At 52.3% G+C, this 27,936-nt stretch overlaps 1 protein-coding gene across 1 annotated transcript; it reads left to right on the plus strand.

Moving 5' to 3' along the window:
• Window positions 1-27,936, plus strand: SSUH2 (ssu-2 homolog). Its single transcript, XM_036099889.2, has 12 exons — window positions 1-54; window positions 9,611-9,709; window positions 10,101-10,182; window positions 11,682-11,811; window positions 13,033-13,093; window positions 14,145-14,269; window positions 15,292-15,354; window positions 17,032-17,117; window positions 18,464-18,556; window positions 18,985-19,090; window positions 20,862-20,969; window positions 25,246-27,936. The coding sequence occupies exons 1-12, from the start codon at window positions 27-29 to the stop codon at window positions 25,390-25,392; spliced, it is 1,128 nt and encodes a 375-aa protein (XP_035955782.1). The 5' UTR covers window positions 1-26; the 3' UTR covers window positions 25,393-27,936.

The following is a 27,936-nucleotide window of genomic DNA, read 5'->3' on the forward strand; positions in this document are numbered from 1 at the left end:
CACCTCCTGGGCTGGACGTCTGCACCATGGACAGGGATCTGAGTGACAACGACAGTAAGTACAGCCGGGGGGACCCGGGGAGCTCACTTCTGTGGCCAGCACTGGCCGAAATCTTCCCTCTGGCCTCTGTGCTGTCTTGGGTTCTGGGTCTGTGTTGCTGAGAGCATCCTTCCTTCCTTCCTTCCTTTCGTGTGGAAAGCCCATTTGCAGCCTGCTGGCTGTTCTTCCAGCATGTGCCTCTGGGCAGTGCAGGAGGATGGTAACAACCAAGACGAGAACTTTCCTCCCTGACCATGGTAACCCCGTCCCAGTCTTGTATCCTTCAATCTTCCTTTCTCTGGCTGACGGTTCCCCAACCCCCTCTCGCCCCAGCCACATGTGAGCCTGAATACCACACTTGGGCTCAGTTCTGAGGTGAGGTTAATTTGAAAGACATTCCTGGAAGATCTTTACTGGTGATCTTCCTCTTGCAAAGAGGGGCGTGTTCATTATTGCTCGAGAAACACAGTCCTGGTGACCCCAATGCTGTCATTCCTGGGACAGAAATACAATGGAATCTAAGGACTATTTAAAGAGATGAAGACAGAAATGGCATTTTATTTATTTATTTTAAAGATTTTATTTATTTATTTATTTGACAGAGACAGCGAGAGAGGGAACACAAGCTGGGGGAGTGGGAGAGGGAGAAGCAGGCTTCCCGCTGAGCAGAGAGCCCGATGTGGGGCTCGATCCCAGAACCCTGGGATCATGACCTGAGCCAAAGGCAGACACTTAACGACTGAGCCCACCAGGTGCCCCAGAAATGGCATTTTAGGAAGAAATGTGCCATGTTTAAAAAAAAATGTCTGATCCTGAATTTGGAAGGGACAGTGTGTGGAAGAGTATCAGATTGGGGATTGGGAGGCTGGGGTTCGGGTCCTGGCTCTGCTATGAATTGGCTGTGTGATTTTGGGCAGGTCACTTAACCTCTCTGAGCCTGTTTCTCCATCTATAAAAGGAGATGGGTCAGGATTCCCTAATTTGAAGACCACGAAGGTGAGGGCAAAATGTTGTATGAATGTAGTTTTCTAGGGGGTGGGGGGTGGTCCTCAGCTTTCATTTGAATCCCAGAGAAGCTTGTGACGCTAGTACATTTTCATGGTTCCCGAACTTGGGGACTTTGAAGGTCCTGTGCAGGTCCAGCTCTATTGTCTTTCAGTTTCAGAACTGAAGTGGGATATGAAATAAGCCCATGTAAATCTAAGCAACGCATTTAAAATTTTGTTGGAATCCTTTTTCACATTGAAGTGGGAGACTGTACAGAGATATTTTATCATGTATTTGAGCTGGACCTAATCTGATCTCTGATATATTGGAAATTGTGTAGTCATAATTTTATAAGGTTCTACTAATAATCAAAAGCAATTTTTCCTCTTTGAAACACTGCTCATTATCAGTCTTGCAGTTTACAGTAGGACTTTCTTAGTAACAATGGGCTAAGTTGGATCTGGATTCAGATCCAAGCTCTGCCTCCTAATTGTTGGGTGACTTTGCTCAAGTCGCTTAACCTCTCTGGGCTACATTTCTCACAATAAAAACATAGATCATGTCATGTGGAAGAAGTGGTGAAAGATTAATTGGATGCGAAGTGCCTACAGCATCACTCAGAGTCGAGTAAGCATGGAATAAATGTTGACTCTAGAAAATTATCAGATTCTGTCTCCCAGAGCTTTAAAATTAAACTGCTATTAATGAAAAATATTATCACCTGCAGTGTTTGTGTTTTGGCATCATGCCTTTTGGTAAGCCAGGTGAGAGTAAGGTTAATTCTTTAGTTCCCTTAAAATTCTAAAGACTCTGATTCTGTCATAGTGTCACCCTACATGCTGGTTTCCAATATAATCAAACCATAGGGTCTACTGCAAGGCATGAGATTGTTCAGAAAAGTTTTTAGAAACAATGCTGATGAACTCTGAAACTAGGTCAGTATTTGTCCAGGTTTCGGAAAGGGAGCCTGCTATGGGACTTAGATAATTGAAACGTCCCTCCTTAGGCGAGGGACTTTGTCCCAGTTGAGTTACCCTCCCCAGTCACGAAAATGTCGTCCCCTCAGTTTTTGAGTCTGGAATGTGGGCAGCTTTAGAGAGAGAATATCTTCTTCCAATGACACACTGTGGGACAGAAAGTGGGCATGGACAGAGACATTCTGGGATGTGGCGTCCACGTGGAAGTCAGCATGAAGGTCTCTTAACTCGGCCTTAGCTCTGACAGCATTCGGCTCATGGCAACACCTCCCGCCATTGGCTGAGACGCTTCCGGTGATGGGCCGGTCTGCCTTCCATAGCTGAAGCGGTCAGGAATTCTTTCCTACATTTAGGTGATCTCTCTTTCCCTGGCACTTCTACTCTTTGGTCTGGATTCTACAACCCCCCCATCCCCCTGCCCCCAGGCTACTCAGAACAGGTCTGTTCCCTGTTTTAAATAAGAAGCCTTCAGAGTTTTTTCTTTTCTAGCATGACCAGGTCTTGTTTTTCCAATAGGCCCAGATGTAATGTGGTTTCAATCACTCTTCTCTTAGAGGGAGATATCCTAGCCCAGAGACGAAGAAGAAAAATCCCCTCCCTTATTCTAAAAATCATATTCCTTGTAATACAACTTATTTTATTACAGACTGAATCCCCTCCCAGAAATGGTGTGCAAGAGCCTCTTCAAGTCAGACGAGCCCCACCCCATAATTGGAGGAGGGGGCTGCTGTGATTCTGGACAATAGGACCTAGATGGCAGCTCCTTACTCTTGGGCGCTGATAGCTGGGGACGGGGAGAAATGATCTGAAGCCACACCACTGTCACCATCAGTGACCCAGTGCTGAGGGATGGGACTCTTCCCTTGGTACCCTGGTCTGTCACCCAAAGACACTCTTTCATGCCCAGCTCTGAGTTGGAGACCAGAGACTGGATGAAGCTATCCAGGGTAACTTGGTGGGAAAGATGCTGGACTTCATGGTAGGGGCCCAGCTTCCAAGGGCCTTGGTGACTGACCGTGGGGCTTTAGTGTATCTCGCACATCCCTTAGGAGGGAGGTACGGCCACCAGGAGTGCAGGCCCTCCCTGCCAATTTGGCCCTGACCTCATGGGGCAACTCTTAATGGAAAGATAGAGTGTCCCTTTCTCTCTGTTTTCCCAAGTGCTCCTCCCACTGACTGTATTCCCCGAGCCCTGTTGTAGGGAAAGAAGACCAGGGCCCTAAAAAATAAAGTGACTCTCCCCCTAGACTACACAGTAGGCTAGCTATTTGGAGCTGTGCTCATGGATGGGGGAATAAGGATGAATGCACTGATCTACTTTTCAGGTGTTCAAAGCCTCGTGGGGGAGGCAGACCCCCAGCTGGACTTTTTCTAAACAATTCGTAGAAAGCTGTTTGGCAAAAGTGACAACAGAGTACGGAGGGGCACAGGGAGGGGAGAGCACCCCCAGGCAGGCTTTGTAGGACGTCAGGCCTGGGCTGAGTCAGGCTGAGGGAGTGGAGGGGGTGTGTCCTGGGCAGGAACAGCCCGAACAAGGCCTGGGAGAAATGGCACAGTACACGTGTCAGGGTGAAGGCCAACATCAGTGTCCCGAAGTGACAAGCCAGCCCTTACACCCCCTTTGCCTTCCTTGCCCCGTGACCCTGTCTTGGCATGGTGACGCTTTCTACAAAGCAAGACTTACACATCCCAACGAATTGGACATTTGTTGTAACATTTGCCAGGCTGTCTCTTGGCATGCCAGAGGGGCCTGAAGAACTCCAAGGACAACTTCGCCCCGGCCTTCTCCCCGTTTCTCTTGATGCTGATCTCCCTCCCACGGCGGGCCTTGGGTTTGCTCTCCCAAATATGTTCTCGTTGGCTCCCACCTGAAAGCTCCCACACGTCTCTCTCCTCTCAAGCCCCAAGGAGGCTTTTCTCTCTCCTCCCCCCTTTCTGCTCTGTTCTTTGTCCCCACCCCTCCCCGGCCACAGGGACTGTTTTCCCTTCTCTCACCTGTTCTAGGCAACGTGGGGAGGTTTTTTAACCCCAGCAGGGGAGGAGACTCCACAGGTAATATAGGGCCAGTTAATACAGGGCCTTCTCTGCTAAGGGCCGGAGCTTAGTTGTTAGCTGTGGGCTGTGGTGGGCGCCTGGGTGGCTCAGTCGATTGGGTGTCTGCCTTCGGCTCAGGTCATGACCCTGGGGTCCTGGGATCAAGTCCCGCGTCGGGCTCCCTGCTCAGTGGGGAGTCTGCTTCTCCCTCTCCTTCTGCCGATTCCCCCTACTTGTGCTCTCTCTCTCTCACTCTCTCTCTCTCAAAAAAAAAAAAAGCTTTAGGCTGTAGTGAGCCACTGCGGTGTTTAAGAGATGGGATGGCCTGGTCAGCCTTTCTGGTCTTGCTATGAAGACTCTTACATAACGTAGCCAATTATTTGTTCTTCTTGGCAAGCAAGACTCTTTTCTTTCTCTTGTGATCACCTGATTCTCCTGTTTTTATTACTTTAAATTATGGTAAAATACACATAACACGAAATTTGCCATCTTAACCCTTTTTACCTGTGCTGTTCGGCGATATTAAGTACATTCCCATTATTGTGCAACTATCACCACCATCTATCTCCAGAATCCTTTCATCTCTAACCCCATTCAACAATTCCCCACTTGCCTCTCCTCTTTGCTCCTGGCCAACCCCAGTCTGTTTCATGTGTGTGTGGATTAGACCACCTGAGTCTCTCCTGTACCATCTTCAGTGCCGTTCAAACCACAGTGTATTTAAGTGCACTGACTGTATGCAGGAAGGGGGGGTTCTCTGTCTGAAAGGGACCCTCACGCCTGTTGGAGGAGACAAGGTAGGAAACAAACAAAAGCAAGATGGCAGTGGGGCGCCATCTGAACAGAGAGGTGGACCGATTTTAGTGTTTTTAAGATGATTAGTCCTGGAATCGGAGGCAGAAGATGTGGACTCCTTTTATCCTCAGAAATAAAGGGAATGGCATTTTAAAAAGAGGAAGTTAAAGAGGTTATCCATTAATTATACCTTGCTCCACAAGAAAAATTCCTTTCTACACAAAAGAAAAATTGCTGGTGGCTGGTGAGCACTACCTTAGAGACGCTTTGCATAGCTTTCTCAGCAACCACTTGATGCCATTTGCATGGAGCGATAGGGCGTTCAGCGAAGTGGAAAGGTCATTGGCTTAGAGTTAGGATCTGGGTCGTAAGTACTCTTTCTGGCTCTGCTGTGAACCTGTGAGCTCGTTGCCCCAGATCCCACCTCTGAGTCTCGTGCTTCCACAAAGCCGGGAAAACAGAAAACAGTGGTTGTCGTTAAATGCAGAAAAAGATCACACCCGCACCATCCCTTTGTGAGCCACGGGACACAATGCATGTCTTAGGGTGGGGTGGCCCAGCTGCAACTCAGCCCCGACCCTGTGGAAACAGTGATGCGGCTGGGGGGGCCCCCTTTGGAGTGCCCCATGCTGGGCGTCACACAATGACCCGTGACGTCCACGTTCCTGTTGTACCCGCTGAGATCTGCACAGGAAATGACGCATCTGCCTGTAGGTCAGCCTGGAGCCCTTTCTTTTTGTACATAACATAATGGTGAGATTAATTTAGTTCTGACGAATTACGACTGCCCTGCGAGGTCAGGGTGGCTCCTGGTTGATGGATGGAGCTCTGAGTTTCCCACCTCTTATTCTTCCCCTCTTCCTGCCTCTTTGTTTGGTTTCCAGCCAGACGTCGCAGCTGTATTGGCATTTCTCTGTCTTCTAGCAGCGCAGAGTCTGGATGCCCCAGCAGACCCAAGACCTCGGGCTGGGCGGGGGCCATCCCCGGGGAGAGGGCTGTGCAGGTCTTGCCTTTCTTTCTATGCTTGACATTTTCCCCTCTGGCTTAAAGGAGCACAAAGAAAGAGGAAGACCCTCCCTCCTCAGGTCCAAGGCATTGACTGAGCGTTTCTTGAATGCCAGGCTCGGGGCTATGAGCTGTGTGCACATTGTCTTATTAGATGGGTGCTAATATCATCTGTTCTGTTTCACAGCCCCAGGGGCAGGGGCTTGAGTTCTGCAAGGATGTGTGGCTGGCACAGTATCATGCAGTCCATGACTCAGACATATCCGAGCCCAGGTTCCTAACCACCGTGCCTCAGGAATTCTGACTCCGGACAGACAGCCTTGGCTACGGTCCAACCCTGACCTTTATCCTTAACGCTGATAACCGGGCTCACGGGAATTGCAATGACATGCACGGGCCCTGGTCCCAGAAAGGTTCAAATTCCAGCTTCCCTCTTTCTGACCCTCCCTCAAATCTACCCATGAGTGTCTAGGGCAGCGTGGGCAAAATAAGGCTCAAGGGCCAAGTCTGACCCACGGCCTGTTTTTGTCAAGTTTTATTAGCACAAAGCCATGCTTACGTAGTTGTGCATTATCTATGGCCGCTTTCAGCTGAGCAGAGTAATTGAAACAGACCGTATGGCCCGCAAAATCGACAGTATTTACTACTTGTCTATTTGCAGAAAAGTTTTGCCGATCCCTGGTGGCTAAAATAGCTGAAAATGCTAATCCACTTATCAGGAGCAAACAATGTTCAGAACCAAGATATGAATGATAATTCCCGATGAGTTATCATCTTGGGGACTTCAGTACACTTCAGCAGGCACCAGTGTGAAGCTTTGGGTTGACGTCCCTTTGCATCACACCCATCTCTACCCCAGGTCTCTCACCTGTTTCTGCACAGAGTCGTTTGTTTACAAAGATAAGCTTTCCTGCTAAGAAAAGCACTCTCTACATCTATACACATTCATCTATTTCAGCTTCCTTTGTAAATTTCCTGCAAGGAGAAACCTTAGAGATGCCTATGCATTCCTTATTGTCAGAGGACTGAGACACTTCTAAGTTGGGGGGAGTGGAAGAATGAGATGGTTCATTTGTCTTAATGACCACCCCCCGCACTGTGCATGGCTGTGGGTTTCAGCATTCCTCCCCATCTGCCCTCCCACTGCCAGATAGCCCCAGCTGCTCCAACTTAGAATAGGATCTGCTGCTTCTTTTGGCCTCTGTTTTTATTAAACTTGAAAGGACAGGGCATATTATTTTTATTTTTGTAGAGGGAAAGAGTGCTAGGCTTTAAAGAGCTGAGGAAAAAAAAAAAAAGGAGGGATCTAGGGGCTGAGATGGATCAGCTGTTGACCAGAGTGTGTTCAGTGACTTCATGCAGAGAGAATTACTTTCCACTGACCATTTATCAGCTTACCCTTTAAAGTCAACTTCCTGTAATCATACTGGGCACTGGAAAGACAGAGCTGAGGAGTTCTTGTCCCCCAGCTCGGGGGCTGCAGGGAATGGGTTTATGGGGTGGCCCAGTGTGCTGGAACTGGAACAAGGAGCCTCTAGCCTGCTCTGACTTCACAGCTGTGCACCCTAGGACTACTGGAGTAACCTCTCTGAGCCTCAGACGCCTCATGTGGAGCGGAGTTAGAAGTCCTGCCTCCCGTATCTCCAGGTGGGAGGGTGGGGTGTAGCAGCAGGTGGGGAGATGCTTTATGAGTTGTCCAGCGTTTCTGGGAGCCAATTCTTATTTTTGTGCTTTCCTTCCTTGGAGACTCAGGGCTATGGGTATCTCTTTCATAGCCTGGCAGATCAAGTTGAGGGTTTTTATAAACTTAAACTTAAATCTAAAAAATTGAAGTATAATTAACATGCAGTGTTACATGAGTTTCAGGTGTAGAAGATGAGGTTTGAACAGTAGGTGTGTAGTGAGTGATTCTTCCGCAGGGGCTGCCTCATGAAAAATACTTGGGAAGAACATGGGCTTTGGAGAACAGTGAGTCCTGGTTTGAACCCAGCTCCATCACTCACGGGCCTCATGATCTTGGGTGAGCCACAGCTTTTCTGAGCCCCATCCCCCCATTAGGAGAATGGGGCGACAAGTGTCAGTTTGGGCCATCTGAGAAGCGGACACCCACTGGTGTCATTAGATGTGTCAGAGGTCCCTCAGAAACACATGCGAAAGGCAAAGGGCAGCGGGAGCAGGTGTGGGCCGAGACCGCCTGCAGGACCACACCGCAGGGGGGTACACCTGTGAGAGGAGAGTGGGAAGCAAGGCGCCTCAGACTGCGGTGTGGCTCCAAGAAAGTCTTGTTCAGGTTTGTGGGGAGTCCCAGAGCCAAGACTGCCTATTATGGGAAGCTGCATAAAAAAAACCACTGCGCACCTCAGTACCTTAAGACAGCCCCCATTTTATTATAGTTCATGGTTTTGTGCGTCTGGAATTTGGGCAGGACTCAGCTGATTCTTCTGCTCCCTGTATAATCCATTAGGGTCTGTCTTAGTCAGTGTGGGTTGCTACGACAAAACACCATAGGCTTCCTGGCTACTAGAAGCAAACATTTCTTTCTCAGTTCTGGAAGCTGGGAATCCCAAGCTCCAGGCACCGGTAGACCCGGGGCTGGTGAGAGGCTGCTTCTGGCTTGCCGCCTGCTGCCTTCTCACCAGAAGCTCACAGGGCAGAGAGAGAAAGGGCCCGAGTCTCTTTCTTTTCCTGCCAGGGCACTAATCCCACCACGGGGGCTCTGTGCATGACCTCATCTAAACCTGATCACCTCCCAAAGGCCCCAACACGGAATCCCATTCCATGAGGGGGGTCAGGGCTTCGGCATATGAATGTGGGGGGCCATGGACCCGCAGTCCGTAACAGGGTCACTCAGGGGTACTCAGCGGGCAGCTGGCCTGGCCTGGCGGAGCCCGACGGCTTTGCTCATGTGCTTGCTGGCTCGGCAGGATGGTGGAGTGGCGGGAAGGCTGCGCTCGGCTGGGCTTCTCTCCATGTGGTCTTCGGGTCTCCATGTGGTCCATGTGGTCTCCCCGGTAAGGCAGCCTGATGTCTTACACAGCGGCTCAGGGCTCAAGAGGGCAAGAAGTAGAAGCTGTGGTCTCTTCATGGCTTCTGTCCACAGCGTTCCCTTGCTTGAAGCAGTCTCAAGCCTGCCCGCGTCCAAGACGAGGAGACACAGATGCATCTCTTGATGAGAAGCGTGTAAGCCTCTCTAATTCAGTCACTGTCCCCTGGGGTCCTGGGGTACGATCCTGTTTCTAAAGCATCTGTCATGGTGGTTGGCACAGAGTAGGTACCCAGCAAGCAGGAGTTGCCGTTCCGAATGTTTTTCTCACCAGGATTATTCGTGCCGCTCCTATCACACCCCACCCCATCCCTGCCTGCCCTGCAGATGGGTGCCCGAGTGAGACTGGCTTAAACTGTGAGCCTTTTCAATAATGCATTGTATGGAGGCTGGGTGCGTTATTGTATGGAGGCTGGGTGCGTTATTGAAAAGGCTCACAGTTTAAGCCAGTCTCACTCGGGCACCCATCTGCAGGGCAGGCAGGGATGGGTGGTGTGTGATAGGAGCGGCACGAATAATCCTGGTGAGAAAAACATTCGGAACGGCAACTCCTACTTGCTGGGTACCTACTCTGTGCCAACCACCATGACAGGTTGTATGGTGACTAACATAACATAATAAAATAAAAAAAAAAATAACGCACCCAGCCTCACTTGGCAGCTTCCGGTGAACCGCCCCTCCCTCTCTCCTCGCCACCCCCCGGAGGCTCAGGCCTGCCTTCCTCCCACAGGTGTGGTGGACCTTAGCTTCGAGGCCGAGAGTCCTCTGGCGCCCCCAGCTGAGCTCCTGGAGAGACTGACCAGCTGTGACTGGCTTCTTCAAGGAGGTGGTAAGTCTGTGAGGTCTTGGTTCCTGCAGCCTCTTCCTGGGGCTCATGCTGGTTGGGGGAGACGTCTCTGGACCAGGCCAGGGCTGGGATGGCTTGCCTCTCCTCTGGGGCGCCCTGGGAAGCCTCTTGTCACCATTGGGGGGGAACGGGAGGACATGGGGCATCAGCCCTGTGTCCACGAACATTCCATGACCATATCCCTGTCTGTTTAAGACTGGAATCATGCTGGTTTGAGAACCATTCTTCTTGCATTAGCTGCATTAGCATGTGGGGCTCTTTCCCTTTGTCTCATTCAGCCTCACCTTCAGCCAGTCTTTCCTTCTTTTGCCCCACAAACACCTGTGCCTTTGGGCTAGGCTGTTGAGCCCCTGCCCCCTCCCCTCTCCCCCAGGACAGCAGATATTCTTCCCACCTTTGGAGGCTCCCGGGAGACCCCTGGAACAAAGGTGCTGGTCCTCATTCATGGAACACAGGTGAGCTGGTGCCATCACATAGGATGTCGCCCTTGCCCCCCCCGCAAGAGCCTTCCTTGGGGATTTTAGGGTCCATGGATCTCAACCCTGCCAGGGCCTCAGGATCCCAGACCTGCTGGATCAGATTCTCCAGGGACAGAGGCCAGGAATGTGTATTTTACCAAGCTCCCCAGGCTGTTTGGCTACCAAACTGGGGTTGAGAACCAGAGTGTGGACCAGGGGTTATAAACTGTAGCCCCCGGGTCTAATCCAACCCACTGCCTATTTTTGTAAATCAAGTTTTATCAGAACAGAGAGCCACGCTCACTTGTTTGCTTACTGTCTGTGACTGTTTTTGTACTACACCAGCAGAAGGGGGTGAGTGAGGCAGAGACTGCACAGCCCTTGAAACCGAAAATATTTACTCTCTAGCCCTTCACCGAAGAAGTCTGTTGACCCCTGGGCCCAGAACTCTGGGCAGAGCGCCAGCTTTGTGCAGAGAGAAGGTGGAGCCCCGCTTTCTGGGTCCCGCCTCTTGGCTGGGTGGCTCTGTCCTGCCTCCAAGGAGTCTCCTGGGTGCTCCTGGCCCCACTGCAGCCTGGAGCGCCTCCCCTTCTCCTCCCTGGCCGCCCACCTTCCGTGCCTAGGGCAGACCCCGCTTCCTCTGTGGAGCCCTCTGGGCCATTCTAGGCCCCACACCTCCTGCATGCACGCAGGCCCCCCGGTGCCCCAGGCCCGGGGTGCTGGAGACATCCCTGTCCTACTGTGCGGAGTCAGGCTGCTGTGGAGAAGTAAATGGAGATGGGAGGGAGGGGAAGGAGGAGAGGACTCCTGCTTCCGGTAGGTGTTGGCAGGGGAGGGCTTGGCTAGGAGGGCACACGGCAGCTGGGCCTCAGGGCAGGCTTTTCTAGGAGGACGGGGAGGCCTCCAAAGAGAGCGCCAAGGAGGTGGCCATTGGTTGTGCGCCCCTCACAGCCACAGCCGCTGCGGCCCAGCAGGCTCACGGTGCTCTCTGTGGGCACCTCAGTCAGATAGCTCCCGGCCGGGGTCTTCCCGTGAACCCTGCTCACAGCTCCTCTGGCTGAGATCAAGGTCTCCAAGGGCAGGCACGGGGTCTAGCCTAACTTTGCCTCCTTCTAGCTGTGTGACATCTTCTGCAGACCTCAGTTTTCCTCATCTGTAAAATGGCCTAATTCATGTTTAAATGTGTGTGTGTGTGTGTGTGTGTGTGTGTTTGAGTTCTGAGATTCTCTCAGCCTTTCTTGTGAGCCCTGCGCTTTAGCTAAAGAAGTTTTACTGTCCTCTAGAAAGAACTGTGTTCCCGCTGCGGGCGTCTGTTCACACAGCTCCCTGTGCCAGAGACGCCCGCCCCAGATGGAGCCCTGAGTGCTTTCCCACCACGGTGGGCCGCGGCCAGGCCCTTCCCTTTCTGCCGGCCTCGGTTAAGAGCGGGCTGGCTGGCCCGGTGGAGCCTGGAGGCCCTTTCCAGAGACCCTGCTTCTGTGCTCTGTCCCCAGCAGAGTCCCCATGGTGACAGAGGAAGTGGCTCGGGAAGCCCTCCTCAGCTTTGTGAGCTCCAAATGCTGCTATGGCCGCGCAGCCGCCGGTGACCTCGTCATCCAGAAGCTCAAGCAGCAGACCCTCTGCAGGGTAAGGGGGCCTGGGCCTGGCGGGCACCCTGGGGCGCCTCAGGCATTAGGTCCTGGGTGGGGGGTGGCTTGTGTGATGGCAAACGGGAGAAAGGAGTCTTGGGGGGGTGGCGCGTATGAAGAGGGGTGACCCTGAAGCCCTTTGTGCCGCTTCTCTGGTCTGTGGTCCGCTGAAAAGCTCAAACGTGCTGGGCGTCGTGGGAAGCACATCACATATACGTCATATGAAGTCCTCGGTGGCCACCCTGCACGGTAGATATGACGGTCACCTGTTCAAGGGCGAGGAACTGGAAGTTTAGAGAGGTGGAGTTACTTGCCCCAAACGTACCGCTGGGAGTGACAGAGCTAGGACTCTAACTGGGGTTTGCTGGCCCAAAGTCCACGTCCTTAAACACATGACTAACCTGCTTCCAGCAGGGGTGGGCCGAGAAAGCTCCATCTGGCCCCCTCGATCCCCCAAGTCACATCTGTGCCAAGGAATCATTAATTCGTTACCCTTGGGCCTGAAGCTCCAGGGAGATCCTGGTACTGAGGCCACAACAGGTACTTGTGTCACCTTCTGCGTTGACTGGGCCATGGGACGGGTTTGGAGTCCACACTTTCCAGTGTCACTGGCACAGGTGAGCGTACGGTCCCACCAAAGCCACACAAGCCTCGCAGGGAGCGCTTAGGACAGGAGGCTGGCGGAAGAAGCGCCTAGTGTAGCTGTGTGAACTTGGGCAAGTCAGCCAGCCTCTCTGAGCTCTGTCTCCTCCAGAGTCAAAGGAGGAGCAGCTGGTGTCCAAGACCCCTTCCTGTTTTGTGATTTTTGTGGATGAGCTCAAGAAGGAGGCTCTTGACATCAGGCAGAAAAATTCCTCCGAAGAGGACGTTTGGAGAAGCAGACTCCATCGGTCTCCATCTATCAAAGGGCAGTTTTGCTGCTCCGCAGCTTGCCTTGTAGAACATTCTGGGTATAAAGAAATGGAGGGCTGAAACCACCCCAGTTGTGAGCCTGTCAGGAGAGATTTCCTGGGGCTGACTGATCTCCCCGCAGACGTCTGGGGGTATCTGGAGCAGAAATCGTCGTTGCCAGCTTCTTCTCAGCAGCCTGTGGTGCTGGGAGTGGGGCCTTTCGATTTCCCCTCTGAGGCTCAGCAGGTGGGAAGCTTCTTCGTTTTGTATAATGTTGTCTTCCTAAAGGGCATGAGTGTGAACATGCTGGGCTTTTTTCCCTCTGTAGTATCGACTAGAGACTTTTACCGAATCCAGAATAAGCGAATGGACATTTCAACCCTTTACTAGTAAGTGAAATCAGTTTAATTGGGAGCAAATCTGATAGGGGCTGGTGGAAAATAGCAGGACACGTCTTAGCCACTAACCCTGGATAAGATGCGCTTCTGCTGGCAGCCTCAGTTTCCCCATCCCCTGGAAAAAGAGAGGGTGAGCTTTCATCTTGGACTTTCCAGCGCTGATCTCAGCAAATCCTTCCTGTCTGGGAAGTGGTTTGCAGAAAGTCTAGTGTTTGCCTTTGGTCACAGACAAAGGCAGCGTGTGTGCTTGGGCATCCGCCTGCCTTTGAGGCCAACTCCAGTGCCTCCCGGAGGCCCTAGGACCCTGTTCACTGTGCCATCCCACCTGCTGCTGAACCCTGCTTGGAGGCTGAGGGTTCTCCCTGGGGAGCCCTATGCCCTTCTTTCTCTGATGACCACTCTGGTTCATCCTTCAAGACTCAGCTCCTGTGTCACCTCTTTCATGAAGCCTTTCAGGATTTCTTCACCTGCTGACACTTTCCCCAATAGAAGGAGCCAGTCTTCTGAGTTTTCAGAGCCTTTATGCAGCTCTGGTCCAAAGCTCTCTGCATATCCTATGACCTCGTATGGTGGTTGCCCCTGTCCTATCTCCTTGAACGGAGGAGGGGGGAGGAGAAAGAAGGAGGTGGGGACGGTCACGATAGTGATGGTAGTTCTTGTTATTGATCCCTCTCAGGGGCCAGCCTGGTGCTCAGCATTTCTATGCCTTCTATTTAATTTTCACTACCATCCTATCTGGTGGGTACCCTAAATTTATCTCATTTGGGAGAGAAGAGAGTTGAAGGTTGGAGAGGTAGAGTAACTTGCCTGGAGTTACATAGCTAGGAAGTGGAAGAATCAGGAGTCAAACCAGGTCTGTTCAACTCCCAACACTTGGGTGCTTAACCATGGACTCTGAGGGGCTCCTTGTCTACCTGTCCCGTAGCCCAGGATCTTGCCTAATGCCTGGCGTCAAGTGAAAGGTCCGTACTATTTGGTAAATAAATGAAAGCTTGTCCTTGCAGCTGTTCACTGGCCTTACAACGATCCCTTTCTGTATCAGACCAGTCAGTGGATGGGCCACAAAGAGGGACCTCCCCCAGGCTTTGGGACATCAAGGTCCAGGTCCCCCCGATGTTTCAGGAAGACATGAGGAAGTTTCAAGTCCCTCACTCGTCACTGGTCAAGGTAACGTGATTGTTGGCATCTTTGCCCTTCTCTCTGAGCTGCTTTCCCAGGCACTGTATATTTCTTCAAACTTTATCTTTTTAGAAAGGAAACCCAGAATGCAGACCGGTGGTTCATTCCTTGGCTATCAGCAAGGCGAACTCTAAGGAAACCCAGAGTGTGGAATATAGACCCATACAAAATTCCATGCAAATTAGGGAGTAGTCACATAGCGAAAGGATCATTCTATTTACCAAACTGTCACCAGCTTTAAACAGTGAGTGTTCACATTCCTAGACCATCTGAGTGTTTTTAATTTATTTTTTGTTTTTTATTTTTGCCTGACAGTAAACAGCTGAAGTGATGAATGAAACAGATATAAAATAAAGCTCAAACATTATTTGGATTTTCAGCAAAGTCAGTAAAGGGACAGAATTTGACTCCTGTCCCATTTTATGGAAGTATAATCATGACACGAGGCGAGGCTAACCTAATGTATTACAAAAGCACAGATGAGATATTTCCTATTATGTTCTCATTTTCACTTTAGAACTTGATTCAAGCATGTAACTTTCCCCTCTGAGTTTTTGTAGCATCATATGATAACGAGGACTTTGAGAGGTCCAGAGCGGGTTCCGTTCTTTTCTCAAGAGTGGAAAGGCTATTTTGATTCAGGGATTAGATTCCAATAGCTAACTCTTTGCCTTTCACAGAAATGCTGTGCATTTTTTTTATGACTTCTATTCCCAAAGACCTCTTAGCTATTCAGTGGGCCAAGGACACCGGCCTTTGTGGTTTAGCCTGGGAGCGTGAGTTAGGACATGGAGCTTGGAGAACAGACTGGGCTGGGGCCCCGAAGAGATGGTAATATGATCTCCTTGGTTTGGCATTCAAGGCCCTGTGGAATCCTAGGCAAATGAGAATGGCCGTCTTCCCATGCTGGGCCTGGGACTGGGGACGCCATGGGGTGGGTGTGGGGCTGGTGAAATCAGGAGGCGTTGGTGCTTGGGAAACTGGAGCCAAGGAGAGCTTTTCACTTCCAGGGATGCCACAAATGTCGTGGGCGTGGGCATTACAAATGCAGCGGCTGCCATGGGGCCGGCATGGTGAGTCCTGGGTGGCTGCTGGTGAGTTAATGATCTTGGGGGAGGAGGGGCCCTGCAGGGACGGAGGGCTGGGCTGGGGGCCCGGGGCTCCTCCACTAACAGTGTGACCTGAGGCAAGTCATCTTCCCTTTCTGGGCCTCCGTTTGCTCACCTGTAAAATGGGAAAATTGGATTGGGCATTCGCTACTGGCCTTTGTTCACTTTGATGGTTTATGGTTCATGATTTTAATTCTCTCTGTTTCTCATCTGTCTGCAAACATTTGTTGAGACTGAGTACCCGCTCAGTGCTGGGCCCCTGTAAGAGGACTCAGACCTGGGGGCCTTCCCACCGGGGACGTTCTGTCCTTGGGGAAGACCGACAGGTGACCAGCACATGTAGTATTCGGTGATGAGTCTGAAGGTGAAGTTCAGGGGGCTTCGAGGGCCAGAATAGATGGGGGCCTTGAGTTAGTGCCCTAGGGCTTCTGTAATAAATTACCACAAACTGGGGGGCTTAAAAGAAGTGATATTTATTCTCTCACATTTCTGGAGGCTGGAAGTCCAAAATCAAGGTGTGAGCAGGGTTGGTTCTTTCTGGAGGCCCTGAGCCACACTGCTAGCTTCTGGCAGTCCCCAGTCCTTGCTGCACCACTCCATCCTCTGCCTCTGTTGTCACGTGGCCTTCTGCACGTGTGTCCTGGGTCTCCTCAGGCGTCCTTGTGAGGGCCCACCCTAGTCCAGCATGACCTCATCTTAACTAATGACACCTGCCAAGACTCTTTCCAAATAAAGGCACATTCTGAGGTTCTCTGGTGGATGTAAATGGTGGTGGTGGTTGGGGACGGGGGAGACACTGTTCAACCTAGTACAGGTCCCTAAGTGCACAGCCAGGCTCTGGAGCCATCAGCCTCCTCTTCAGAACCCTTCAGGGCTGCTGACCTCCCAGGAGGAAGCCCACGCTCCTCACATGTCCTCCGCTCTCCCCCTTCGCTCTGATCTTTTAGACACACATTGACCACTTGCCACTCTAGGCCACGCCTTCCTCCATCCTTCTCTCTGCCCACCTGCCCTGCCACACTTTGGATGCCCACCTTCCCCCTGCTGTGTATGTTCCTCTGCCTACTCATGTGCCACCTGTGGGGCCCTTCTGTCACCTCTGCCTTCACTCCTGCCATATGCCTCCTTCGGGCCTTCTTGGAGCCCCTTCCTGTGGTCTTTTGTGTTCCTCCCTCCACCCCTGCTCTCCTTCCTCCCCACCCTCCTCCCTTAGGCTTTTCCTGGAGTGTCTCCGCAGTCCACTCTGAGCCAACTGTGGGAGCGTAGCCTTGGGGCCTTTCCAAGACCGAGCTCCCCATCCCCAACTCAGCCAGCCTGTCCCTCTTCCCAGTCCCTCTGGCCATGGCCATTTGGTCAGGGTGCAGTCTCAGGGGTGGTGGGGACCCAAGAGGAGCAGGGGAGGATGGTGTCTCAGGAGAAACACAGAGGCGAGGATGTAGCATCTTTGAAGGCTACAGCTGGAGGGGCCCAAAGGTCCACAACATTCACCCCTCCCACCTTCCAGCTGCGGGAGCGGAGGCCCAGGGAGAGGAAGTGGCTTGTTCAAGGTCACCACGTTGGGATTTGAAGCGGGTCTCAGGATGCCCTTTGCCCCTCTTCCCTGGGAGGCCAGCGGGGGCTGAGGCTCTGCTGTGTCCACAGGTGAGGTGCCCATCCTGCAGTGGAGCCAAGCGCAAAGCCAAGCAGTCCCGCAGGTGTCAGATGTGCTCGGGGTCTGGCCGGCGGAGGTACGAGCGGGTCTCCCCAGCACCGAGGTGAAGGGCTCTCACTTACCAGCTTTCTTGCTTTTCATCATCTGCCCTTCTGGAGGGCGGTCAGGTGCCCTGTCTTGTCACTCTTGTGCCCCAGAACGCTGTGCCTAGCAGGTGCTCAGTAAATATTTGTAGAATGGGTGAGCTTTCCTCCAGGCTTGCTATTTTGAGATGAGACTAGAACTCATCCAGCCATCTATGGGTCAGATGTAAGGAATGAGGCACTGTGGAGAGGAAGGGAGGAAGGAGGGGAGACTTCTTCCTGCTCACATGGTGAGGAAATGAACACAGAAAACCAGATCTGTAGGTGAGATCTGTAACTCTCTGAGGATCAGGACCTAGGCAAACCTTTATTTATAACTCATTGCAGGGCTTGAGTGGAGGAGTCAAGGAAGGTTGGTTGACTGACTAAATCGACAAAGTTCCATCTCTGTTCCCAGGGCTTTGCAAATACTGGGTCATTGCATTTTGTAAATCATGTCCTTAATGTATTTATAAATCTTTAAAGGGAAACAGGAAACCATGAGGAGTGAGACTATTCAGAGTTGTGTTGGTTAATGATACTTTTGGTTCATTGAGGCCCAGGCCATCCTTCTAAGAAGCCAGAGAGCAAAGCTTTGGCAGACCTGCCACCTGTGGTTGGTAAAGAAGGTCTTTGATTTGGAAAGAAGCTCAGGTTTCTTTTGTTTACAAGTGAAAGAATCCTATTTCAAATGAGCTTAACAAAAAAAATTCTGCCCTTGTAACAGAAAAGTCCAGGATTATATTTCTGGGATGGCTTCAGGTTCAGCTGGATCCAGGTGCTTAAACAATGTCACCAGGACTCTGTCTCCATCCCTCACCCTGCTTTCCTTTGTGTTGGCTTCATTCTCAGGCAAGCTGTCTCTTGTGGTGACAGAGGGGACAACCAACAGCTCCAAGCTTAGTAGCCTCAGTCAAAAAGCATATGCCTTTGCTGATAGCTTCACAAAAATTTTGAGGGCAGATCTCATTGCACTTACCAGGGTCATGTACTCATCTTTGTGCCAGCCCCTGTGGCCGGACAGATGGAATAAGCTGATGGGCGAAGCCCAGGTCCCAAGCTGGTCATAGAAGGGGTGGGGGCAAGCCCACAATCCATGTGGTCAGGGTGGGAAAAGGGTGGTCTCCAAAGGGAAACTGGGGCATTGCCACCAGAAGCAGGAGGTCTAGATGGTGGGCAGGTGGAAGCAATTGAGGCTCACCTTAGTCCACCTCTATGAGGAAGGATTTGGGGTGAGCCCTCGAGGAGCTGCCAGGCCCCCCCGACTACCCACGTGGTGCTGACCATGTGCCCCTCTCAGGTGCAGCACCTGCTCAGGGAGGGGCAACAAGACCTGTGCCACCTGCAAGGGAGAGAAGAAACTGTTGCACTTCATCCAGCTGGTCATCGTGTGGTATGTGGCAGTGTCTCAACGCTGTGGCCCAGTGGGGGTGGCCGGGGGACGTGGCCTGGACTGGTTCCTGCGGAGAAACTCCACTTGGCTGGGGCTTTCACAGTGCAGGGACCTGTGCCGGAAGGAAAGGGCTTCAGGTGCCTTGGGAAGGGGAGAGGCCCCTGGGTCTGAAATCCCCGTGTCAGGTGTCAGGGGAGGCCCCCAGGCATTACGGGGTTCTCCTGTGGGGCACCGTGCGAAGCACTTCACAGGTGAGGACCGAATGAGGTAATAGAACAGAGCTGTCAGTACTTTACCGGTTTCCCATGGTACAGATGAGGATGCTAAGGAGCTTGCCCGAGGTCCCAGCGGTAGGAATGCAAGCCCTCCAGCCTGTGTTCTTCATCCCACACACCGTGTACTCCGTTCCTCATCCTCTCCACTTCCAGGAAAAACAGCCTGTTTGAGTTCGTGTCTGAGCACCGACTGAATTGCCCTGGGGAGCTCCTTGCTAAAGCCAAAGGAGAAAGCCTCTTTAAGGATGAAAGCACCATGGTAAGGAGGGCTTCCAAGACCATCACAAGGGAACCTCGGTTCTCCCCTCACTCCTGTGAGGGCTGCTTCTCATGGAAAGACAGGCTGGGCGGGAACAGTGCTGCTGAGCAGGGGAGAACCTGCTGGGACCTGGGGGGGGCCAGTTCTCTCTCGAATTCCACATGCTCGACCCCTCCCTTCCTCCTTCCACACCCTGACATGAACCTTGAGACCCTCCTCTCATACTAGGCACTATTGTAGGCCCTGGGGATACCGTAAAACAAAACCTTTGCCCTCATAGATCTCATAGTCTGGTGAGGGAGAAGGTAATAATATTTCACCCCAATGTCAGATGGTGGTAAGGGTCACGGAAAACGTGCAAGCAGGGGAAAGAGACAGGAATGGGTGTGGGTTCAGCTGGGGGCTGGGAAGTGACACCAGGCAAAGACCCGAATAGTGCCGTGGGGGAGTGGACCCTGTGGGCTCTGGAGCCAAGGTGTCCAGCAGAGGGAGCTGCAGAGGGAGGCCTTGAGGAACAGCAGAGGGCAGTGGGACAGGAGGGATGTGAGTTGTGCAGAGCAAGGAGCTAAGACATGAGACATGCCAGTGGTCCTTGGCCCTTGGCCTGCTTTTGTAAATAAAGTTTTATTGGAACACAGCCATGCCTGTTTGTTTACATATTGTCTGTGGCTGTTTTCCTGCCGCAAGGGCAGAGTCAAGTAGTTGAGACAGGGACCCTGTGGCCTACAGAGCCTAAGATAGTTACTGTGTGGCCCTTTATAGAAGAGATTTGCCAACCTCTGCTGTAGGCCTTGGCAGGGAACTTGGCCAAGAAGCGTTGGACGTCTGAGAGGGCCTGTTTTCTTTAAGAGGGTCAGGTGCTCAGCCTCCTTTTTTTTTTCTCCCTCTCTCTTTCTTTCTTTCTTTCTTTTTTTTTTTTACAGTAAGTAGCCTTTTCAGATTGGCTTTCTTTCACTTTATAGTATGTATTTTTAAAAATTGAGGCATAATCACATACATTATTTTCAGGTGTACAGCACAGTGATTCAATATTTGTATGTGTTGTGAAATGATCACCACAATGTCTAGTTAACGTCCCTCGCCACACACTTACAATTTTTATTTTCTTATGATGAGAACTTTTAGGATCTAGACTCTGAGCAGCTTTCAAATATACAACACAGTACTATTAACTGCAGTTACCACGTTGTACATCAATCGCATCCCTAGGACTTACTTATTTTATAACTACATTTGTACCTTTTTACCCCCTTCTCCCATTTCATACCCCACAACCAGCAATCTGTTTCTGAATCTATGAGTTTGTTTTTTAGATCCCACATGTAAGTGAGATCATACAGTATTTGTCTTTCTCTGATTTATCTGCTTTAGCATAACGGCCTCAGTGCCCATCCATGTTGTCGAAACTGGCAAGGTTTCCTGCTTTTTTATGTCGGAATAATAATCCTCAGCCTCCTTTCTTTGCCCCAGTCAGTCTGGCTCAGCTGGGGCATCGCCCCTCAGGAAGGCCCACCCCCCGCCCGAGTCAGAGAGCAGCAGAGGGGTGCAGGGTGAGAGAGTGGGCTGCAGGTGAAGGAGTGCTCGGTCCACAGCCCCCCTTTCTTGGTGCGTAATCAAAGGCCCCTGGAGGTTAAACAATCCCCAACCACTCACTGGGTGGCCTCGGGCCCTCCCCTGTCTGGGCTCGTTTTCCACCCCTGTGAATCAGAGCTGCAAGGCTCCAGGTGCTGACAGCCTCAGGCCAGCGAGGCGGGCTGCATCTCTCCTGCAGGTGTACCCCATTGTGGATTTCCCGCTGCGGGAGATCTCTCTGGCCTCCCAGAGGGGCATTGCCGAGCACAGCGCTGCCCTGGCCTCCCGGGCCCGAGTCCTGCAGCAGGTGAGTGGGGTGGGGACTGGGGGCTGTTGGGAGGCTTCTGGGGCCGGACTAGGGCTCGGAGGGTGCTGGCCCTCTGGTCACATGAAGGAATGGGCTGTTCCCTTGGCTGGAGGGCCCCTTCCAGAGAAGGGAGGGAAGGCGCCAGCTAGGGGAATGGTGGAGGAAAGGAGCCCTGGCTTAGGAAGGGGGGTCAGGGGGGAGTACTAGAGACTGACCAGAGGCCCATGTGTCCAGAGGGCAGAGAGCAGAGCAGTGTGGGGCCTCAGGGGCAGGCGGGACCACTGGACATAGAGATTAGGATTCTTATCCTGAGAGCAATGGGAAGCTATTTATTGTCGGGTTTCAAGCAGGACTGTGGCTCAGCGTGATTTTGACTCTAACCCCATGTGTTAGAATCGTCAGAGAGGGAGAGGGAAAGTTCAAGACTCGGGGTCGTAGGCAAGTCTGGAACCCGGAGTCCTGCCCCTCAGGAGCACTTTCTGTCGTGGGCAGGGACGGCTTCGGGCCTAAGGGTTGCTTTGGTGCTGTGTCGGGATGGCCACTAGGTGGCGGTGGTGCCCGTTGCGGCTTTGAGTGGTCATGGCAGCAGGTGGCTGGGGGCTGGGGGAGCTGGGGGTTTGGCCAGGGAATGGCCAGCGCCGGAGCTCCTGAGTCTTATAGACTAGGCTTAATTCCTGGTTTTCCTGTGTCTCAATGTGGTCCTGGGCCAGCTACTTCCTTCTCCCTGAAGTCCGATTTCTCACCAGTGTTTGCACCACCTCGGGTTTTGGTAGAGATGCAGTACTTTAAATGCCTGGAACCTGGTGCTCAAAATGTCCCTTTTCCCTCTGGTCCCTTTGCAATAAATATTTCCCCTTCTCTCTCTGCACGTCTCCCCTGTCTGCAGGAGAGAGAAGGATGCACTTATTAAAAAGTAATGATGACCATCTTGGAGCGGCAATGGGCCTCAGAAATCACGGATTTGGGGTACTGCAAACTCAAAGGCCTGCCACCGCTGGGTAGTAACATGGGTGGGAGAGCCGCCTTATCCAAAGGGGTGGGCCACCACTCATCTTTGTGTAGGCAAAAGGGCAGCGATTTCAGACCTTCTGAGACCCCAGATTTTTATATGGAACCTTCCAATTTTTCAATATTGAGAACAAAAATTTGAAAACGCTAGGAATACTACATGGGCTGACGGGTTGGCTCTGGCCTGTGGGCTGTTGTCGGCTACCCCTGCCTAGCCCCAACCCATGACGTTTCCAGTAAATCAGAGGAAGCTCGGGGAGTGGAAGTAATTTACCTAAAATCACACAGCTGCTTAGTGGAAGAGCCCAGGAGCAGAACCCACTTCCTAGCTCCAAGCCAAATGTTGCTACTCGCTGCGTTCAAGATACACCGTTCCTTGAGAGCCAGTGCAGGTTTACTGGGGTCTCCGCTGAGGGGGATCTGGGGCCAGACACACCGCAGGGACAGTTCCCGTCCCAGGTTGGCACCCGCTTGTGGCTCCAAGCCACGCTCTTCCTTTTTAGGGCCTCAGTGTCCTCGTCTGTAGAATAAGCTGGGTTGGACGTTGCCTTAGGGTGGGGCCTGCAGAAGCAGCTTCGAGACGAGAGCTTGTGTGCAGGACATTTATGAAGAAAGGGCTCCCAGGAGAAACCTGTCAAGGAGGTGGGGGGGGGCAGAGCCGGAGGGGCAGGGGTCACAGAAGGGCGCAGTGTGATGAGGGTCGGCTCGCTGCCCCATCCCACAGGAGCTCTGAGCACCAGTTACACCTCAGCAACGGTGTGCCTGGGGCTGAGGAAGCTGGCCTCGTGTTGTTTGGTTGTGCTCCCTGTGTGCGAGGGGGGTTCTGTATCTCAAGGACAGGACCCTGCAGAAGAACGATGGGCTGTGAGTAGCAGAGAAGAAGCAGATGTGCAGGAATGTGAGGCAAGAACAGTGTCCACGGAAGCCCCCAGAGCATCACCCCTGTGGGACTTTGCTCTCGCCTCACTAGTATTAATGGTGTGGGTCACACAAAGAGCCCCCAACATTGGGGTATTGACTCCGGGAATGGGAAGAAGATAAGGGCCTGATTTTAGCAGCTTGCAGGCACTCGCAGTTATTCTGGGATTCTTTTACTTCTGAGACTGACCATCTGATTTTGAGCCCTTGATTTGGCAGCTGGGGCAACTGAGGCTGAATAGGGGAAGTGAGCTGCCTGAGACCACACAGTGTGTCTGTGACAGGCCTGGATCTTCGGGGGCTCTCCCCTACAGGACAGTCCTGTCTTGGGCAACACAAGCCCCCTGTGAACCAGTCCCGGAGCAGGGAAGGGTAAAACCGGGGGCAGGTGGGTGGATTTTGTTAAAAGAGAGTGCCATGGGAGAAAAGGGCTCTTCTATGAATCTTTCTGGTCCTGCATTTGTAGACAGAGATGCATGCTGATATTTTGTTCAGGATTGAGAAGTTAGCGAGTGGAGTGAGCCTGAGCATACACCTGTCATGACACCGTGCCCCCCCCAACCCCCATTGCTCTCAGACCTGGAAACGGCTCGTCCTGGGGGGTGCCAAGGTGTGCCAACAGATCCGTGGCTGATTACAAGGCAGCCACTTGATGGCAGCTGATGTCCTAATCAATCTGTAGCCTTTTGAATCAGAAGCAAATGGAGGCCGGAGGGGGTGGTATTGTTGTCCCTTTTGATCCTGGCAGAAAAGGTCGGAAAGGATCCTGCTGCCCAGGCACTCAGAGCAGTGATGTGGGCTCCCACCTTTTCTTGTCTCTTGGTGCCCATTTTGTGTCTTCCATAACAAAATATCAAAGAGGGGTCTTCTGCCTTTGATTTCCAAAATTATCACTTAGACACCACTTTCTGGCATACGGGAAGTCCCCGGATCTCATTTGGTGATCTCAGCAACTCTGTGGCATAGAAGCTTTTATCCCCACTTCCTAGAACAAGCAAGTGCAAGATCATGCAGGGACCTTCATGGAAGAGGCACTTCTTGACTTTGAGTACCCTCTTCCTGCCACAATGTCACACTGCCCTTCGGCTGCCCCTCCCGTGCAGTGGGGAGCCTGTTTCCCAAAATCCCCTGCCTGGCCTGTTTCTCAAAATCCCCTGCCTGGCCTGTTTCCCTTTCCCCGGTGGCCTCTGGACTATCACCTACCGAGAGAGGACTTGGAACTGTTCCCAAGGAATGGAACTTCCTGAAGTTAGACCCTCAGAGGGTCTAATCCTGGGCTGTCCACACCACCTCCCTCTGGGCTTGGGGACCCCCTAGATGTGAGTCTGGGACAAAGAAGCATCTTGTGCAGAAGAACTTTGGGGTTTTGATGCAAAGCCTGGACCACGGGACGTGCCCAAGGAAGCTTAGCTTCAGCGATGGCGAGTAACTTTCCTACGTCAGCTGTACGTAGCTCTCCCTAACACAGCAGCACCCGAAGCTGATGGAGGCGCGTGTTTCAGTAGGACGCTAGTGTTCTCCTCCCAAGGTGGTCTGCCATGTTCCATTCAGGGTCCCACAGTTTGGGAAGGTTGTAGAATAACTGCTCAGAGAAGGGGCCGGAGCATGAGGGGCTTTAGGATCCCTCTGCTGGGGGCAGTGACTGCCCCAGGCTCTTAGGTACAGGGTGGTGCTGGGAGGAGATTTGAGCATTAAACACACGGGGCTTGACCTGGATGGTCTTCCAAACCTGAAATTCCATGAGCCTATGGGCCTCAGTTTCTCCATTTCTAAAAGAGAGGGAGGGTTTGAGAAAGACCTCTCTCAAAGGAAGGTCAATGCAAGACCATGGTGAGGGAGGGAGAGTCCTGAGAAAAAAAAGCCTGAAGCGGACCACCAGATTTTGAAATTTCTTTGGTGTCATTGTTTTACCTTAAAATTTAATTCAAATTGTATAATCGACTCCCTAATATCTCCATGGCTGTATTAATATAGAAATGCTTAAAATGGCTTTATCTTCCACCTTTCTCTGCCCTTCCTCCCCATCTAAAAAGTAATGCTTCTGAAAGATGTCCCATTTGGCTGGTAGCTTACCATACATCCTGGGACGCCCCTGGGGATGACTGTGCCCCCACTTTGTGAAACATATCATCAGATGGTGGCTAATGCTGAGAAGTCCGTTTGGACCAGAGCTTAGTGTGTGTGAAGGGGAGTAGTAGGAGACACACCTAGAAAGCCACACGGGAGCCATAATGCCCACTCCAGAGCGTGAACTTCATCTCCTAGGAAGTAGGGAGCTACTGAAGGTTCTTGAGCAGGCAAGTGACTTGAATAGAACACTGAAGTTTTTCTTGGCCCATTGTTTCCCCAGCGCCAGACCATTGAGCTGATCCCCCTCACAGAAGTGCATTACTGGTACCAAGGACAGACTTACGTCTACTACATCTATGGCACAGACCACAGAGTGTATGCGGTCGATTACCCCGAGCGGTACTGCTGTGGCTGTACCATCATCTGACGTGGCCCAGCCACCTCCAGAGCCAGGAGGACAAATGACGTCCCTGAGTTCGCTCGTCATTGGCTACATTGGACAATCCTATACAAACCTCGGTGTGTCCTTCTAGACAATTCAGCTTATCATCTGTCAAGCCACAGGTCTTTCCAGAGTTCCTCTGGTGGGATCCATCATGTGTTTAACCTACGAGAATTCAGCTACACACATTTTTTTGGAACAAATAATTTAAGCGGCTGGGGCCATGCCTCTGGTCTCCAAGCTAACGTCCTGCCCCGATGGAGCTTGTGGTTAGATTTTGCCTCTCCCTTGGCCTGTCTCTGTTCCTCCGTGCCGCTGCTAGCGTGAGCCATTTGCTAAGCCGAGTGTTGCTCAGATGTTTAGAGCTGTCCTACAAACCGGCTGCCTCTTAATGTGCACCACACAGTGCTCTTAGGCATCGAGAACAAAATTTACTCCCTATTCTGTGGGCTAGGAATTCAGATGCAGACACAGTGGAGGTGGTTTATCTCTGCTCTGTGATGTCTGGGGTCTCACCTGGGAGATGTGAAGGCTGGGGTGGCTCAAGAGCAGGGGGCTCAGATCATCGGAAGGCTGGCTCACCCAGAGGTCTGGCCGTGGACGGTGGCTGTCGGCCGGGACATCCCTGAGGACTGTCAGCTGGAACACCTATAGGCCACCTCTCTGTGCGGCCTGGGCTTCCTCACCATGTGGCAGCTCTCTGGGTAGGTGGCTGTCATGCACACCCCAATTGAAGAAATAGAGATCTGTTTCCAAGCTGGAGAACAAAGCTGCCGTGTTGGATAAACTGCAGGTCTATGCGCTGGTCTCTAACATGGTGCGTGTGCAGGGGTAGGTTTTGGAGAGTGATTCTGGATATATGTAGATTCTTACATCATGTGCTGACCTTAGAACCTGCTCATTAGTAGGACCTGAACTGGGTGTCCTGTGCACCCAGTCATGTGCATGAACTCCCACTTTGTGCAGCAAGGCTGGGTGGGTGCAGGGGATGCTCTGCCGACTGAATGCCCAGTCTGCTTTGGGGGCCAGCTGGGCCACTATGCACCTGGTTGGGGGTAACCAGAGGCCCCTGTCATCTTACTCCATATGCACCCCATCCAGAGGGGATTGCTACACACTGAGAGGGCCAGGCGGTGCCCCCTTGTTCCCCAAGCTCCTGCTGGTCTGCAGCCCTTGTCCCCCTTGGTGTGGGAGGATGTGGACATAACAGGCCTCCCTGAGGGAAGCTTGGGAAGTCTGAGGCTACCCTCCAGGGCACTGTTGACAAATGATATGCAAATGAGCACTCGCACCCTCACCTGCTACACCCCTGCCCCGGGATTGCCCATATCCCATTCGGTTACCGCTGTACCCTCGAGTCTGGCCGAACTACTGGTGGGGTCTTGCTCACAAGGGCATCGGCATTTGGAGGGGTGTCCCGCTCCCTTGGGGTTGCATGGAAGACAAGGGGAAATTGAGAAGCAAAGGGACGTGAACCAGGAGCCTGAGTCACCTGGTCCTGGCCAAGCTTCCAGGCTCAGACTTTGCCTCCCACGCCGGCTGACCCTAGCCAATGCCACACGTTCTGCCTGTGGGGGAGGCTGAGGGCAGGATGAGGTTCGTCCTCGCCTTGCTCGGCCCTCTGGCCCCTGGGGACGGAGCCTGGTGGTGGCAGAGGAGACAGACAGAGAATACTACGAGACTCCCTTCCTCCCCTTCCTCCCCTTCCTCCCCTTCCTCCCCTTCCTCCCCTTCCTCCCCTTCCTCCTGGAGCTCTGCAGTGCTCAAGTCTGGGAGGCCAGCACCTCGACCCTGGTGTCCCTACAGCCCACCTCTCTGGGGCTCCCCCGGGATGCTGCTGCCCCCTGGGGGCAGGCAGGCTTTTGGGTTGTTGCAGTGACTGGAAGTGACACTCCTGGCATTTGGTGGACGGAGAACAGGAAAGCCGGCTGGCTACCACTCTGTGCAGTGAAGCCTGTTTCACGTCTTCCACGACTCGCAGATCTGCCACTGACCTTCACCGAGAACTTCATTACCCAGAACCTCAGCAGGGACTGCTGACTGCAGTGCTCACCCTCACTTACCGGTCAGCTCTGCTCTTTGATTTTCCCGTATGGTTAGGAATTGCTCCGGTCCTCTCACTTCTTGAAGTCCAAACTTGTAACTCCCTGACTACTTCGTTACAGCCCCTCACGCCTTCCTGCCTGAGCCGTCACACCCGGAAATACATGCAGTAAAATGTTACTTTCTTCTCATTTCTCTATTCTCTTTCCGTTTGGGCATTAAATTGCTTTTGTGTTTGTTTGTTGTTTTTAAAAACATGGTATGTAAGTGGACTATACCCGAGTGTCATTTTGGGATGAAAAAAAAAAAAAAACCCTCAAGTATGGTAAGGTTGTGGCCTGGTGACCTGTACTTGCTGTTGATGTGTGAACTCAGAAAATCCAGCGGGAATAAAGTGGGGCCAAAAGGACACTGTTCCTGTTCAGCACCAGGGGGTCGCTAGCCCCAGGGTCCTTAGTCCCCTTGGTTCTGGCAGAAGTCCCAAAT

The sequence above is a fragment of the Halichoerus grypus genome, chromosome 1, assembly GCF_964656455.1.
Source record: "Halichoerus grypus chromosome 1, mHalGry1.hap1.1, whole genome shotgun sequence".
Classification (NCBI taxonomy): domain Eukaryota; kingdom Metazoa; phylum Chordata; class Mammalia; order Carnivora; family Phocidae; genus Halichoerus; species Halichoerus grypus.

Coding starts and splice junctions, on each gene's coding strand:
- SSUH2 (XM_036099889.2), top strand. CDS start 27: ATGGACAGGGATCTGAGTGACAACGACA. Junction 14,270..15,291: donor CTCACTCGTCACTGGTCAAG/GTAACGTGATTG, acceptor TTTCACTTCCAG/GGATGCCACAAATGTCGTGG. Junction 19,091..20,861: donor TTAAGGATGAAAGCACCATG/GTAAGGAGGGCT, acceptor TCTCTCCTGCAG/GTGTACCCCATTGTGGATTT.